The 14,072-nt window shown below is 42.1% G+C and overlaps 1 protein-coding gene across 1 annotated transcript in view; it reads left to right on the top strand.

Moving 5' to 3' along the window:
• coro7 (coronin 7) overlaps positions 1-14,072 on the top strand; it is a 77,314-nt gene that overhangs the window by 59,481 nt on the left and 3,761 nt on the right. Inside the window, exons 10-25 of the mRNA XM_062532951.1 lie at positions 4,120-4,174; positions 4,295-4,352; positions 4,524-4,669; positions 4,820-4,915; positions 6,294-6,395; positions 6,833-6,977; positions 7,178-7,353; positions 8,192-8,300; positions 8,518-8,604; positions 8,695-8,837; positions 8,985-9,089; positions 9,176-9,261; positions 12,628-12,769; positions 12,935-13,024; positions 13,383-13,499; positions 13,636-13,771. Coding sequence (XP_062388935.1) covers positions 4,120-4,174; positions 4,295-4,352; positions 4,524-4,669; positions 4,820-4,915; positions 6,294-6,395; positions 6,833-6,977; positions 7,178-7,353; positions 8,192-8,300; positions 8,518-8,604; positions 8,695-8,837; positions 8,985-9,089; positions 9,176-9,261; positions 12,628-12,769; positions 12,935-13,024; positions 13,383-13,499; positions 13,636-13,771 — 1,793 coding nt within the window. The remainder of the gene's footprint in view (positions 1-4,119; positions 4,175-4,294; positions 4,353-4,523; positions 4,670-4,819; positions 4,916-6,293; positions 6,396-6,832; positions 6,978-7,177; positions 7,354-8,191; positions 8,301-8,517; positions 8,605-8,694; positions 8,838-8,984; positions 9,090-9,175; positions 9,262-12,627; positions 12,770-12,934; positions 13,025-13,382; positions 13,500-13,635; positions 13,772-14,072) is intronic.

Raw genomic sequence — 14,072 nt, 5'->3', positions numbered from 1 at the left:
TGATTGACTGTTTGTTATACTGCTCAGTTAAAGAGCAGGGTGAATGTGTGTGTGTGTGTGTGTGTGTGTGTGTGTGTGTGTGTGTGTGTGTGTGTGTGTGTGTGTGTGTGTGTGTGTGTGTGTGTGTGTGTGTGTGTGTGTGTGTGTGTGTGTGTGTGTGTGTGTGTGTGTGTGTGTGTGTGTGGAATTTAAACACTCTTCACTAGCGTCTCCCTGTTCTCTCTGTGTTTACTCATTTAAGTAAATAGTGCAGTACTCCCTGTACACACCAAGCACACACAGAGATACATACACACACACTCACACACATTCACACACTCTCTATCCACAGTATTGAGCAGGTCAGTGGGTAATTGAGAAGAGAAAGAGAGAGAGAGAGACAGGAGAATTGTACGCTTCAACTAGAGAATACTGAAACTATGACTTTAGTTTTTGTCAAAATCAATTTTGACAATATAGTTAGCAATGCGAGGGGCCACTTCAAATAATGCATTACCATATTGTATATAGAGTACTTTACATCACCTTTGTTCTCATTTAAGAGATAGCCTTAGTGTATCTGTGATATTGGTGCTATTACATGTAGGACTGTGTAAATTCAACTCAGGTAGGCACAAGTATCACATGTACTGTACAGCACATAGATGTAGACAAGCCTGCATCTTGATAAAACTGCCCCCTAGAGGGCATATTGCTGATCAACAGTGCAAGTTTGCAGCTCTCAAGTGTTTTTTACAATTTACAGTTGGGCAAAACAATTTAAAACTGTCTTAACATTATAGCCACGTGCACTTTTGATAAATGATTCCATTAGGAGCATACTGTATATTATGTTGGCCATTTGCAGAGTGCAATGTTAAGAGACTTTTAGGTCATGTGACCTGAAATAATGAACCCCGAGTAGTTCTGGAGAGAGTGGTCCTTATATGAATTACATATGTAAGTCACTTTGGATATACTGTAAGCATCTTTTAAATGAATACAATTATGTAAATATAGAAAGCCAGTAGGGTATTTATTCATATGATAAGATAAATAAGATACAATACATGTATTAGATGAGCTAGCATTAAATTACTGTGATGTGGAAAAAGTGTTTAAGCCTGCCTTATAATAACTGGTGTGAATTGTTTAAGCAATATGACATGAGTGGGAATAGGGTTGGTAAAGGATATCCCCACGTCTGTAATTTGGCCATAGGTACGAGGCCAGAGGCTTCCATTGCCAACTACTGTACTTCAGTTTTAAGATGCAAAATTGTGTTTTCTATTGTTTATTTTGATTAATGTTCGTTCATCCTCCACCCACAAAAATAGTTCAATTTTTTTGCCTTTTATAAGCCTCGTTTACAGTGGACAAGCAACGTGAAGCCACTTGAGAGATGTATGTTGCTTGAAAGTGAACTCGAATTAAATGATCCAACATGGCGGAGTTAACTCTGAATCAGCTCTAATTCTGTATTAACAAATAAGTTCAGTGGTTGTGCCCTTATATTGTGTTAAACTTAAAGATAAACAAGCACTATTAAATCTAATAGTGTCAAAAAAAGAAAAAAGAAAAATTGTCTGAGGTCATTTACGACCTATCTGCCAGCCTCCTACTTCACATTTTTCTCACTCCAAGTTGACGTTAAATCACTGCTCTCTTGCTATGAATGAATGGAATGTTGGTGTTGGATAATTGAATGCAATATGCCGAGTGATTTACTAGCAATAAAAAGTCTTGGGGGTGGTTGTGCTGGGACCCCCCCCCCCCCCCCCCCCCAGTGATGACTCATGGAATGCTTCTCATCCAGTCAGAAATGACAAAATAGTTGGACTAACTGTTGTATAATAGCAGTTATGTCAAGGGCCCATATTTACAGAAGTACTTCTAGTCTGGTGTTGTTGCTCTACCAGCCTGCTTTAGGTTCTGCTAGATTTCTGATGGATTAAAGTGTTGAGTCAGGCATTTCAGAATGCAAGATCTCATCTGCCTTAACCATTCTTACTTGTTGTGGTATTAAAATGTAACATGGTAGGGAATAGTGATTACCTACATTACTAGAGGGGGTTTTACATGCAGTATGCAGTAGGTCTTGACATGTGTCTTTCCATCTGCACTTGATGATGTTTAGCCATTTAGCAATAACTATAAAATACCAAGCACTGTCTTGACTCAGCTGTGAGCTTGAATGGACGTAAGGCACCAGTTCTGTGGGTTGTGAGAGTGTGTGTACACACCACCTCCTAATCGCCCTGGCACCATAAAACCTACAGCTGAACCCATGCTGTGGGTAATGTTTCCAAGGGGAACTAGTAAAACATAACTGTACTGCCAGTCCACTGCCAGTGGCTGTAGTTTTGTACCTCTCACACTGAACACATTACACACACACACAGAGAGAGAGAGAGAGAGAGAGAGAGAGAGATTCCCAATAACATCCATAACTGGATTCATTGAACTAATGTCATTTAATGGTAACAGCACTAGCCTACTGTATATAATTGCTGGCATACAATAATGACCCTGAAAAGGTCTGAAGGACTTGTTATTTGTACACACCAAACAGTTTTACTGTTATGTTGTACACATTATTTACACTCTCTCTCATTGTATGTGTGTGTGTGTGTGTGTGTGTGTGTGTGTGTGTGTGTGTGCGCGTGTGTGCGCGTGTCTGTCTGTCCAGCCAGACTCCTATTGTAAGAGTATTCAAGCATGACTATAATCTGATTATTCCAGTAAAACCCTCCATTCTTGAAATGCCTGTGATTCATCACATTAACGTTTTTCACAGAGAAGTTATGAACAATAAAAATGTAAATACAAAAATACATTAGGTTAGATCCACCTTATCCACCTTAAAATCTCAGTTAGTCTAGCTAGTCATTAGTTTAACATTCAGATTACTGTAACATGCCAAACAAATGTTAGTTTCTCAGTCTACTCAGACCATTGAGCTGCCTCCAAGTGTGTGTGTGTGTGTGTGTGTGTGTGTGTGTGTGTGTGTGTGTGGTTTCTGAATCTTTTCAATTCCCAAGACAGCTTAAAGGAACACTTAACCGTTTTTTTTCATATTAAACTACATTATTCCCCTAACTAAGACGAGTTGATACATACCTCTCACGTTTCAATGCGTGCACTTCATGGCTCTGGCGCTTGGTGCAACTTTGATAGCACTTAGCTAGCCCAATGCATTCATTATGATCCAAACAGAGATTAAGTTAGAAGCGACCAAACACCTCCATGTTTTCCCTATTAAAATACAGTTAATCAAGTAGTCACACGACCAAGTATGGTGAGACAAAATAAAATGTGGTGCATTTAAGCAGGTAAGAGGGATAATAACTATATTGTGTGGCGCAGTAATATCCTCACTCTTGCACTTTCAGTTTCACTTTGGAGTGAGGATATTACTGTGCAGTGTCTAAGTGCTCCCAATATTATTCCGCCACACAATATAGCTAAGTGCTATCAAAGTTGCGCCGCGTGCCAGAGCCAGTGAGTGCACGCATTGAAACGTGAGCGGTGTATCAACTTGTCTTAATTAAGCGAATAACATAGTTTACGGTGAAGTGTTCCTTTAAATGTGAGAAAATGTGGTGAAAAAAAATATTGTTCAAAGAAGGGACATGTCCCCAGGAAAACAGGATTAGGTAGTAGGCTGTTGAAAGTGAAAGTAGACATATGACTAGATTGGAAATAGCCGTGTTTTGAGGACCCCCTGGTGGCTGAAGTAGCACATTAACAATACCCCCCCCCCCCCTTTATTTCAACAGGTGAATCTTTCATATACTAGTCGACATTTCTTCATTAGATATAAAGTGAAATTACATTTTTTGGGTTTAATCTTATTGATTACAGCTTACATTCAGCTTGGTTCAGTAAACACAACCACGAAAGACTGCTGACTTAAAGGGACACTTCACCGATTAACTCCTCAAACGACTGTCCTCTTTGGCCGTCCCTATGGAAGTCTAACCCCCCCTCTCTCTGTTTGTGTGTGTGTGTGCATGTTTGCAAATCTGGTGGATTCTATGCAGAGCTGTTTGACCCTTTTATTGTGTGTGTGAAACTCTTGAGAGCGTAGCACATTTCACACATTTAAAATGCCTCTCGTTGCTCCTCTTTGATGCTTAGAATCCTGATGCCATTGTTTGACCAAGACTCTGGCCTCCTAGTGGTGTCTGGAAAGGTGAGTATTTTATTGCACATTACTTCTAAAACATATATGCCGTGAACAGGACCTACTCTATGTATTCTCTTTTTTTCTTGTTGTGATTGAAGTGTGTTTGACACTGTGTGTGTCCTATAGGGGGATTCTGGTATTGACTGCTATGAGATTTCATCTGTAGAGCCCCACTTGCCACAAGGTGCAGTTGATCATTCTCTTTCACTTTGTTATTCCCTTTCTGCCGAAACAGACATTCAAAAGCACACAAAATACACATATGTAAACACTCATATAGCTCTAGCTAGAGGTTTGAGTGATTCTCTTTTGTCTGAAACAAATCTTGTTGATTGCACGTCTTTCTCTCTCCCAGTGAGTCATTGCCTGACTGAATCATCCAGCCGCGGCGTTGCCTTGGTCCCCAAACTGGCCTTGGATGTTGGCTCCTGTGAGGTCATGCGTGTGCTGCAACTGACAGAGAACTTCATTGTGCCTGTTAGCTATCATGTACCACGCAAGGTGGGCACTTTATGACAAATTGACTAATTTGTCATAACACTCATTTCAACGGTCACACTAAATGATGTAGTCATTTCAAAATGTGTTTTAGTAATATGTTAATAATATATTTTGTCTGTATTGCTCATGTTTTCTGTATCTGTGACACAGTCTGGACAGGACTTCCATGCTGACCTATATCCTGACACGCTGGGGCAGACAGCTGCTATGACCACAGAGGAGTGGTGGGGTGGAGACAACAAACAGGTGAGGCCCACACACTTGAACAGAGCGACAGTACTTCAACAGGGATAGCAAACAAATGGGTGATGCTAAACCCAGCTAAAGACAGCTAGGATTAACCTGCTGCATAGGACACGCATATGGATTTCCCCCTATGTAAGGCCGGCATGCTACCCTTTAAGGCCTAAACACACCAACCCGATAATCAGCCGTCGGGCAGTCGGGGCCGGTCGGGGACTCGAGTCTGTTTGGTGTGTCCCATGCCGTCGTCGTCGGCGTCGGGGTTAATCTTGGCCAGTTTTGGCCGACTTGACATGTAGAGTCGGCCAGTGGCCGTTGGCCTCAATGACCAATCTGATTGGTTGAGTCTTACTCCTAACCCTTCGAAACATCTAGGTAGCAAAGAACTTTGTTTAAACTAACCATTAGCCCTACATTCAGCGATGTAAGTTTCTAACCCATTTTGATAACCTTCCTAACATATTTTTGCTAGAACTAAGTTTCTGAAGGTGTGTTATTTGAGGTCATTTCCCATTCACTTTCCGTTTACTGTGCTAATATTAGCTAGCAAGCTAGCTAGGTAGGTTAGGGGCGAAACGTTATTTATTCCGTGCCCAAGAGAGTATTTTGTTGGCATCACATACAAGCAATGGCAACAAAATACTACGCACTATATAATTATATTTATATTTTCTTATTGCTTAATCAGCAGAAGTCCAAAAACTAGTGGCAATACGCTACATGCAGGAAAGGCTCTCTGTACGCTCGTTTGTTTCCAGTGGAGCCGGAATAATTGTTATTGGCCGGGTTTCCCAAAATCGTTAAGAAGCTCTTAAGTCCTAAGAACTTCTTAGGAGCGCTTCTTAGAACATTCTTACAACGCTCCTAAGAAGTTCTTAGCACTTAAGAGCTTCTTAACAATTTTGGGAAACCCGGCCATTATTAGTTGAACAAGATATTCCGTGTCAGAGTGGAAGATTTAACGAGCATAATATAACAGAAGATGCCGTTACAACAGTTTAATTTCCACCGGAAATAAATGAGTGTACAGGAAGAGCCTTTTGTGCACCTAGGCTATTAGTTCCGTGAATCTTGTATGATATCTACTCGGCTGAGCCTGCAGTTATGGGTAATGTGTCACACTTCGCACACGCGCAGAGCGTACAATCGGCGTCTTCGTCGCTTCTGTGTGTTCAGTGGCACTTTTTTGACCGACCAGGGGAGACGAGAGCCCGACTGATATTCCGACTGCTGCCGACGGTCGGCTGGTCGGGTTGGTGTGTTTAGGCCTTTACAGCCATCTGAAGCTAGTCTGGTGCTCAAGACCACACATCTGCTGGTGTCCATGTGTGTTGCAATTTACAAATACATGTATCTTTGTGATCATTGTCCTTGACCTCAGGTGGTGAGGGTCAGCCTTCACCCAGACAAACGTACCAAGTCCAGTTCCAAAACAGCCAGTCGGCAACCAGCTCCACCACTAGCCACTCAAAAGAGCAAAGAGGTAAGACTAATGTAAAGTATGGATGGACAGTTATTCCCTCCACCTTAAACATGAGAGACATGCTGACAGGAGTCTCAAGCTCAAATGAGCTGGGGGCCACTGCTGCCAATGTCATCTGATTGGATGGAATCTGGATTGGAGCTTTGGCTTGAAGCAAAGCTCTGGATGTCTGGCAACTAGTGGTGGAGTGTACAAATAAGATTTGTCACCGTACTTGGATCTATTGTGTGTTTTAATCAGTGCTGTTGTTTGTCATAATTAAAAATACATTATTGAATTACAATTATTATTATCAAGTTGCGGGGTGGAGTTGGGCCGGACCTGGGCCAGAAGTGGCCCGTGGGCCGGGAGTTTGTGTCCCCTACTATAAGACATTGCTATGCTGTAAGGTTTGAGTGTTAGTGATAGTCCAGTGTCTGTATCACTCTTTTTCTTAGAAGTCTGTGTCCAGCAGTGAGCTGAGTTCGGGCAGTTCGAGCATGGCTCAGTCCCGCTCCGCCTCCTCCACCAGCGGCCTGGCGTCCAGCTGCCTGCCCAGCCCCTCCTCCACGGCCAGCGCACGCCAGCTGCAGGGCATGCTGGGTAAGAGAGAGGAGTCTGTGCTTGCCTTTTTTTCACCTGAAAGTCTAAGCCTCACATTTCAAGTACAGTTTTCATCTTAGTTCTCTATTGCTCGATGAAGTAAACTTTATTGTCATAGTCAAAGAATACACACATAGAAAAAGACTCACACACTCCCTCTCTGCATTCTCAATCACCTCCCTCATTCTGTCCTCTTTCAGGTCCAAGCTCTAAGTTTCGACATATTCAGGGAAATGTTCAGCACCGTGACACACATATTACCAATCTGCGTGGGCTCAACCTCACTACACCAGGAGAGTGTGATGGCTTCTGCTCCAGTCAGCATCATGTGGCAGTACCCCTGAACATTGCGGGAGGACAAATAGCTGTGTTTGAGGTACTTACTGGCCCTTGACTCAATTACAAAAATACCACTGCTCACAGTCTGATTGAAACTAAATATTAAATAGGCTATATATGTAAAGAAAAGAAAAAAGTTGGGGTGAGTTAAAAGATCTACTTATTACATAGCTTTTAGACAAATCAGCAAAGCTTTGTTGCCAATCACTATGGCCTCTAATTTGAAAATGATGGGTGATGATTGATTGACAATGTGGATGCATGTTTAGACTGTGAGCTGTTGTTATAACAGGTTGTGATAGCAATGTTTCCTTTTATTTTGTCTCATATTCATTGATATTCAGACATGAATTGGTTGATTAATTAGTAGCGCTTCTGCTTTCTAACATCTTAGGAAGGTGATGGATTGACCTTAGATGAGAGTTGGCTGTCTGGTTTTAATTAATTGGTTGGAATTAATTTACGGACAACTTCCTCATCCGTGCACAGACATTAGTTTATGCCCAATGGACTTGGTGCATTAACTGTAGTATTACGTACCATCTAAATTAGAGCTGTCTTTGAGTCGCTATGAGGACTGCAGAAAGCAGCCATATTTACATCATAAGAGGAGGAAAACATGTTGATTTGTTAATTCACTGTTACTTCATGTTATTTCTTGTAAATATGAACACGTAGTTCACCTAAAAATGCACTGTAAACTATGAATACAGATATTTCATATAAAGATCACCCACTTCACCATAGTGCACTCAAGTGGAAAGAAGCAAGATAGGATACATTTGATACTGTGTTTTTATTAAACACAGTATCAAATGTATTTAATTAAACAGATACCTCACAGAGCCTGATGGCCCCTTCTCACCTCTTTTCAGCTGTCTCAACCAGGGAAGCTTCCTGACACAGCCCTGCCCACCATTCAGAACTCAGTCAGTGTGGCTGACTTCTGCTGGGACCCATTCAACCCCCACAGATTAGCTGTTGGTATGACGCGTTTCTTGTCTCTTTCTCTCTCTAACTCTCTCTCTCTCTCTCTCTCTCTCTCTCTCTCTCTCTCTCTCTCTCTCGCTGTATCCGTGTGTGTGTGTGGGGGGGGGGGGGCTGGTTGTTGTTGGAATGGATGAAAAATCTAATAGTGATATAATAAGACTGATGATGAGGATGAGGATGATGATGATGATGATGCCATTGTCTGTGACAGCTGGAGAGGACGCTAAGATCCGCATCTGGTTGGTGCCTGAGGGGGGTCTAACTGAAACTCTGACGGAGCCTGAGTGTGTGCTCCCGGGTGAGTGAAAGGAGTTATGAAAAGGACTTGTCATTACCTGCGCAATATGGTTTTGCACTTTTAACTTGTATCTCACGGGGCCATTCTCAGGTCACACTGAGAAGATCTACTCCATCAGGTTCCACCCTCATGCCTCTGGCCTGTTGGTCTCCTCTTCTTATGACCTCAGTGTGCGTTTGTGGGACCTCCAGTCAGGAAAGGAAGTTAAGAAGCTAAAGGGACATGATGACCAGGTGTGGGTGTGTGTGTGTGTGTGTGTGTGTGTGTGTGTGTGTGTGTGTGTGTGTGTGTGTGTGTGTGTGGGTGTGTGCATGCTTTATAATAACCTTAAGAGCGCCATGTTGACTCCTTCTGTCCCTCTCCATTCACTCTCTGTTTAGATCTTTGGAATGGCCTGGAGCCCAGATGGTATGCTGCTAGCAACAGTGTGCAAGGATGGGAAGGTTCGTGTGTATGACCCACGCAAGTCTGATGCGCCCATTCAGGTGTGTATGAGATGAATATATTTGATGATTTATTCATGATTGTGTCCATAGTTAAAGTGTAGGTAACCCTCCCCTTCTCTCCACAGGAGGGGCCGGGGCCCGAGGGCCACAGAGGGGCCCGTATTGTCTGGGTCCTGGGTGGAAAATATCTGCTGGTGTCTGGTTTTGACAAGTGAGTAGGGACCATTTTTACATTTGCATATTGAACCCCAAGGAGTTGTGTTATTATTAGTGGTGGGCCGTTATCGGCGTTAACGTGCTGCGTTATCGTGCAACTCTTATCGGGCGATAAAAAAAATATCGGCGTTAATCTATTCTCAAAGTTGGGCTGGGAGCTGGGTCTATACCACGCAAGCTATGATCACTTTCACCTTGATATCTTAGCGCGAACGCCAATGTTTAAGAGTGCGCCTGAAAAAAGTCTAGGTCGCACTGGTGCACCTGACGCTGCTCGGCTGCTTTCTTTCACAAGTTGTCATTGTAGACTATGCGTGCAACTTTACCAAACAGTAACCAATGATACATCCTCCCAACATGGACGATAAGCTCAGACCCCTCCCGAATCGGCACCTGATCGCTCATTCCTAATAGAAGTAACCCCCCTCTCCTTGGCCCGCTTTCTCTTGCTCTCCCTCTCCCTCTCCCTCTCCCTCACTCTCCCGTGCGCGCTCAATGGACACTCGCGAGTCGCGACCCGCCCCGACATGCACATTTAATCCAAATAAAACATTCACTATCGTGAAAGCAATGATGCATATAGAAGACGTTAGCTAAATTAATATAAATTCCGGTTAGCATCATTGCTGCAGAAAGTTGATTAAAACTCAATTTTTTTTGAGTTGATTAAAACTCAAAACTCAAGTCACTCTTGCATGAGTTGGATGATAATCTCAATACCAATGTTTTCCAACTCCAAAACTCGAAAGGAGAAAAAGTATTAGCCCACATTGAAACTTACAGTAAACACACGGGGAAACTGAGCAGTCCAACTAGTTAACTATGATAAACTAGCCAACTATGCTACTTTGTTTACATTTTGAGGTTTCAAGCAGACAGCTGAATTAAAGAGGCAGAGTTGTAATATGAATAGTAGGCTGCAATCTGCATAAAGTGTGCTGTCATGAATATCAGACATTTCAGTATATAGAATAGGCTTATATAAATAATTTTGTAAAGAAAAAAATCTTTTATTGTGTTTCAAGCTTTTTCTAGACTTTTTGTTGTTAAAAAATCATTATATGAAAGGACAGCAATAAAAAGGTGACCTTTTAGCGTTAAAGGCGATGCAATGAAAAATGTGGGTGCACCTAAATTTTGCGCTGGTGCACCTAAAATTAATCTAGATTAATCTAGATTAATTTCAAGATAACAGTGAGATTAATCTAGATTAACAAAATTAATCTATGCCCACCTCTAGTTATTATGTAAAAACAACATTTGGACTAACAAAGAAGAAAAACAAAAGGATTGAGGCACTCCTGCACAAAAGTAAAAAGCCTTAAGTTTATTGATCAGTGGTGGCAACCACCTGCGTTTAAGCGCATCCCCACCTCTTGCATTCTCTTGCTAGGTCAGATAGTTGTTTGATTAGTGTGTCAGTTAATTACTTTTATCTACATTTTGATAGGTTGAGTATAAGCAAATAAAAAGTTCAAAGAATTTATATATAATCTATATATATCACGTATATCACTCTGATAGCTTCTTCCAAGTATAGAACCTCTATTTCTTTCTAACCAGTATTTCTTTACAAGCTATATTCTGATTCATCCTCTGTCATTCAGACAATTTTAAAGGCGTACAATGTTTATTATGATAAAACACAAGAGATTGTCATGGTTTTATTTCAGCTAGCCTACTAGCTGGTTTGATTTGCATTGAGAGATGATCTTATGGAAAGTACCGTGGCTCACTCAGAACTTCAAGATATTTTAAGATTTTTTTTATTGACCAACGTTTCGGCTTACGCCTTCATCAGGGTCATTTTCCTGATGAAAGCGTAAGCCGAAACGTTGGTTAATAAAAACAAATCTTAAAATATCTTGAAGTAACAAGTGTGCCGCGACACTTTTGTTTAAATGTAACTTTTCATTTACCGCCTTGAGCACCTCACAAGGTGTGCGTTTACTTTTTACAAACAAATACTTATGGAAAGTACCCCATGCCAATCTATAGGGATGGTGAAGGGTATGTGATGATGTGGGGCTATTTTAATTGCAAAGCTGAATAGTATCCTGGATCCATGAAATCACTGGTTTTTAAAGATAAAAATCTGCCTGCCTCTATGGGAATTTAGCATAGGGGCATCTATACTTATGGACCCTGTATATTAAGGAAGAACATTTATTTACGATACATTATTCATTCACAAAGACATTCTGACATTCTTGAAAATGTGTATGTCACCCTGACAGAGTATTCTGTTTTTTAATATTTCTGTTTGGTTTTCGCCTGGCTAGCGTCACCACTTCTCAATGAGACGTGGTCTGTGAACGAAACGTTCGTTTTCTCGTATAGAAAAAATGCCCAGATCCATTTATTGGGCGCCACAGATGTCTATCAAATGCGTCTGTGCATAACTCATTATCGTCTTGCTTTCCCCCTATATTCTGTGATTGGTCCCCTGTCTGTGGCAAAAGTGAGGGCGGTAGTTTCCAGGCTGCGTGAATAGCAGCGTTAGCAGCGTGAATCAAATCGCGCGCAAGGCAGCATGGGAACACCCAGGCTAGTTTGGTTAAGCAATCTAACCAAAAACAAGCTGACTAGAATAGTGAACAGCAGTGAGGATTATAGGCCAGCAACAAAAACTATTGACCTCTACAGCATTGACATACACAGGAAAGTCCTGTTAATTTTATATGATAAAACTCATCCCCTCCAGTTGGTTGGCACAGATCTACAAAGGCTCTTTCCTACCAAATGCAATTAATATGGTCAATAAACTGGAAAATGAAACATGGGAGCATAGTTTGGTTAGCTACATACTGCAGTTGTGCATGTGCCCAGCTAGGTCTGGAATACGTGTGTGTGTGTGTGTGTGTGTGTGTGTGTGTGTGTGTGTGTGTGTGTGTGTGTGTGTATGTGTGGAAGGGAGAGAAGATGAAAATGTGTGTATGTGCATTTAAGACCTATTTGTATTTGTCCTGTTGATATGTTGTATCTTGGTGAACACCGTTTAATGGAATTGTGTCTATACTGTATTATATGTACTGTCTATTTTATTGGTAAGACCGAAGACAATTTTCATGCCCGATATGACAATATATCTATTCTATTCTAATATCAACTTAGCAACTCTGGAATGACTTGCATAAACTCTGCTGGGCAGGGCCTGGGCAGGAATAGAAGGGGTGGGATAGGGCTTGATGCCAGCAAAGGAGAACAGTATTATGATAGACATGCAGGAGGTCGTTTCAGATGAGTAGCAGATTTAAACTCGTAAAGGATCTATATGAGTTATATATCTACATCATGCAAGGACCTCTAGATAATCAACTTCACGCATACACACACTCACACTTCAAAACATCCTCTTCAGTCGCAGTGAGCGGCAGCTGTACCTGATATCTGCTGAGTCTGTGAGTGCAGGGCCCATTGCGAACGTCTCGGCTGATGTCTCCCCCTCCACCCTCATCCCCTTTTATGACCCTGACACCAGTGTCGTCTTCCTCACTGGCAAGGTAAGCACAGCTTGAGAGAGACTTGTGAGTGTGTCTGTCTGTGCTGGTACACCACATGCATGCACATCATGGAAGAAAGAGGAAGGCTGTGGTGAAGGGAGTCTTTGTCCATTATACTCTCTATCTCTCTCTCTCTGTGTGTGTGTGTGTGTGTGTGTGTCATAGGGTGACACCCGAGTCTACATCTATGACATTGTGCCAGAAGAGCCCTATTTCTTGGAGTGCAGCAGCTTCCATTCCTCTGAGCCACACAAGGTGAACAGCATTTGCTAGCTCTATTCAAACCTTATGATTCAGCAGAGAAGGTTACTGAGCACAACTGTGCTCTCAGCTGACACTTTCAATGAACCGGTCTCACACTTGCTAAAATGATTGTTGCCCCCTTTGGATAATCCCACCAACTTTCTTACAACATTCAGACCTATTCAAACAATAAAACCCCATAACTATCCAAGGTATTGCAGTGTGCTGTTTTGAACAATATGACCAGGGTTGCTCTTCGTCCAACATTTTTTTCTGGAATAATGTGGGCTTTTGTTGTGTGCATACAAAATTCTGCTTAGAGTTTTTTGCATTCAGTAATTCACACAATGAACAAATGTTCTGTCATTAGGGTTTCTCCTTCCTTGCAAAGACATTGTGTGATGTGAGAGATGTAGAGGTGGCCCGTGCGCTCCGTCTCAGCAAGACCACTATAGAGCCTATTGCCTTCAGGGTCCCACGTGTTAGGGTGAGTCTCCCTCTCATTTCAGGATCTCTGGTCCTAATCTCGCCCTCTTGCATTACTGTGTATTGCAATGCATTGTGGGTATATGAACTGATCTCCCCTTCCTTCTGTCTTGCTCTCTCACACATATGCACTACAGAAAGAGTTTTTCCAAGATGATGTGTTCCCTGAGACAGCTGTGTGGTGGGAATCCTCTCTCTCTGCTGCTGATTGGCTCACTGGGTCCAACCAGCAGCACCGCAAAATCAGCCTGCAGCCTAAAGATATGACACCTGGTAATTAGCCAAATCACCCCACACATTTAAAGGAGTCCTAGAATTCAAAACCACATTCACCTTGTTCCTGTTGAATTTAGGCTGCGAGCAGTGTCCAAAGGACAACACCAAAGACTTTACCGCGTCCCCCGCCTGCTTTCGTATGCAAATTGAGAAATAGAAACGGCCGTGTTGAAATGCTCCAATCTGAACAGAGCTCAGATAACACGTAATAGGCGCCCATCCCCCTTTAGATACACCCCCTCTCATTTGCATACCTTCGATTAATAATTCTTGTTAAACTGCTCTTACGATGCTAATA

Source organism: Sardina pilchardus, chromosome 3 (assembly GCF_963854185.1).
Source record: "Sardina pilchardus chromosome 3, fSarPil1.1, whole genome shotgun sequence".
Lineage (NCBI taxonomy): Eukaryota > Metazoa > Chordata > Actinopteri > Clupeiformes > Clupeidae > Sardina > Sardina pilchardus.
Note: the sequence above shows the minus strand (reverse complement) of the source record. Positions and strands in the feature narration are given on the sequence as shown.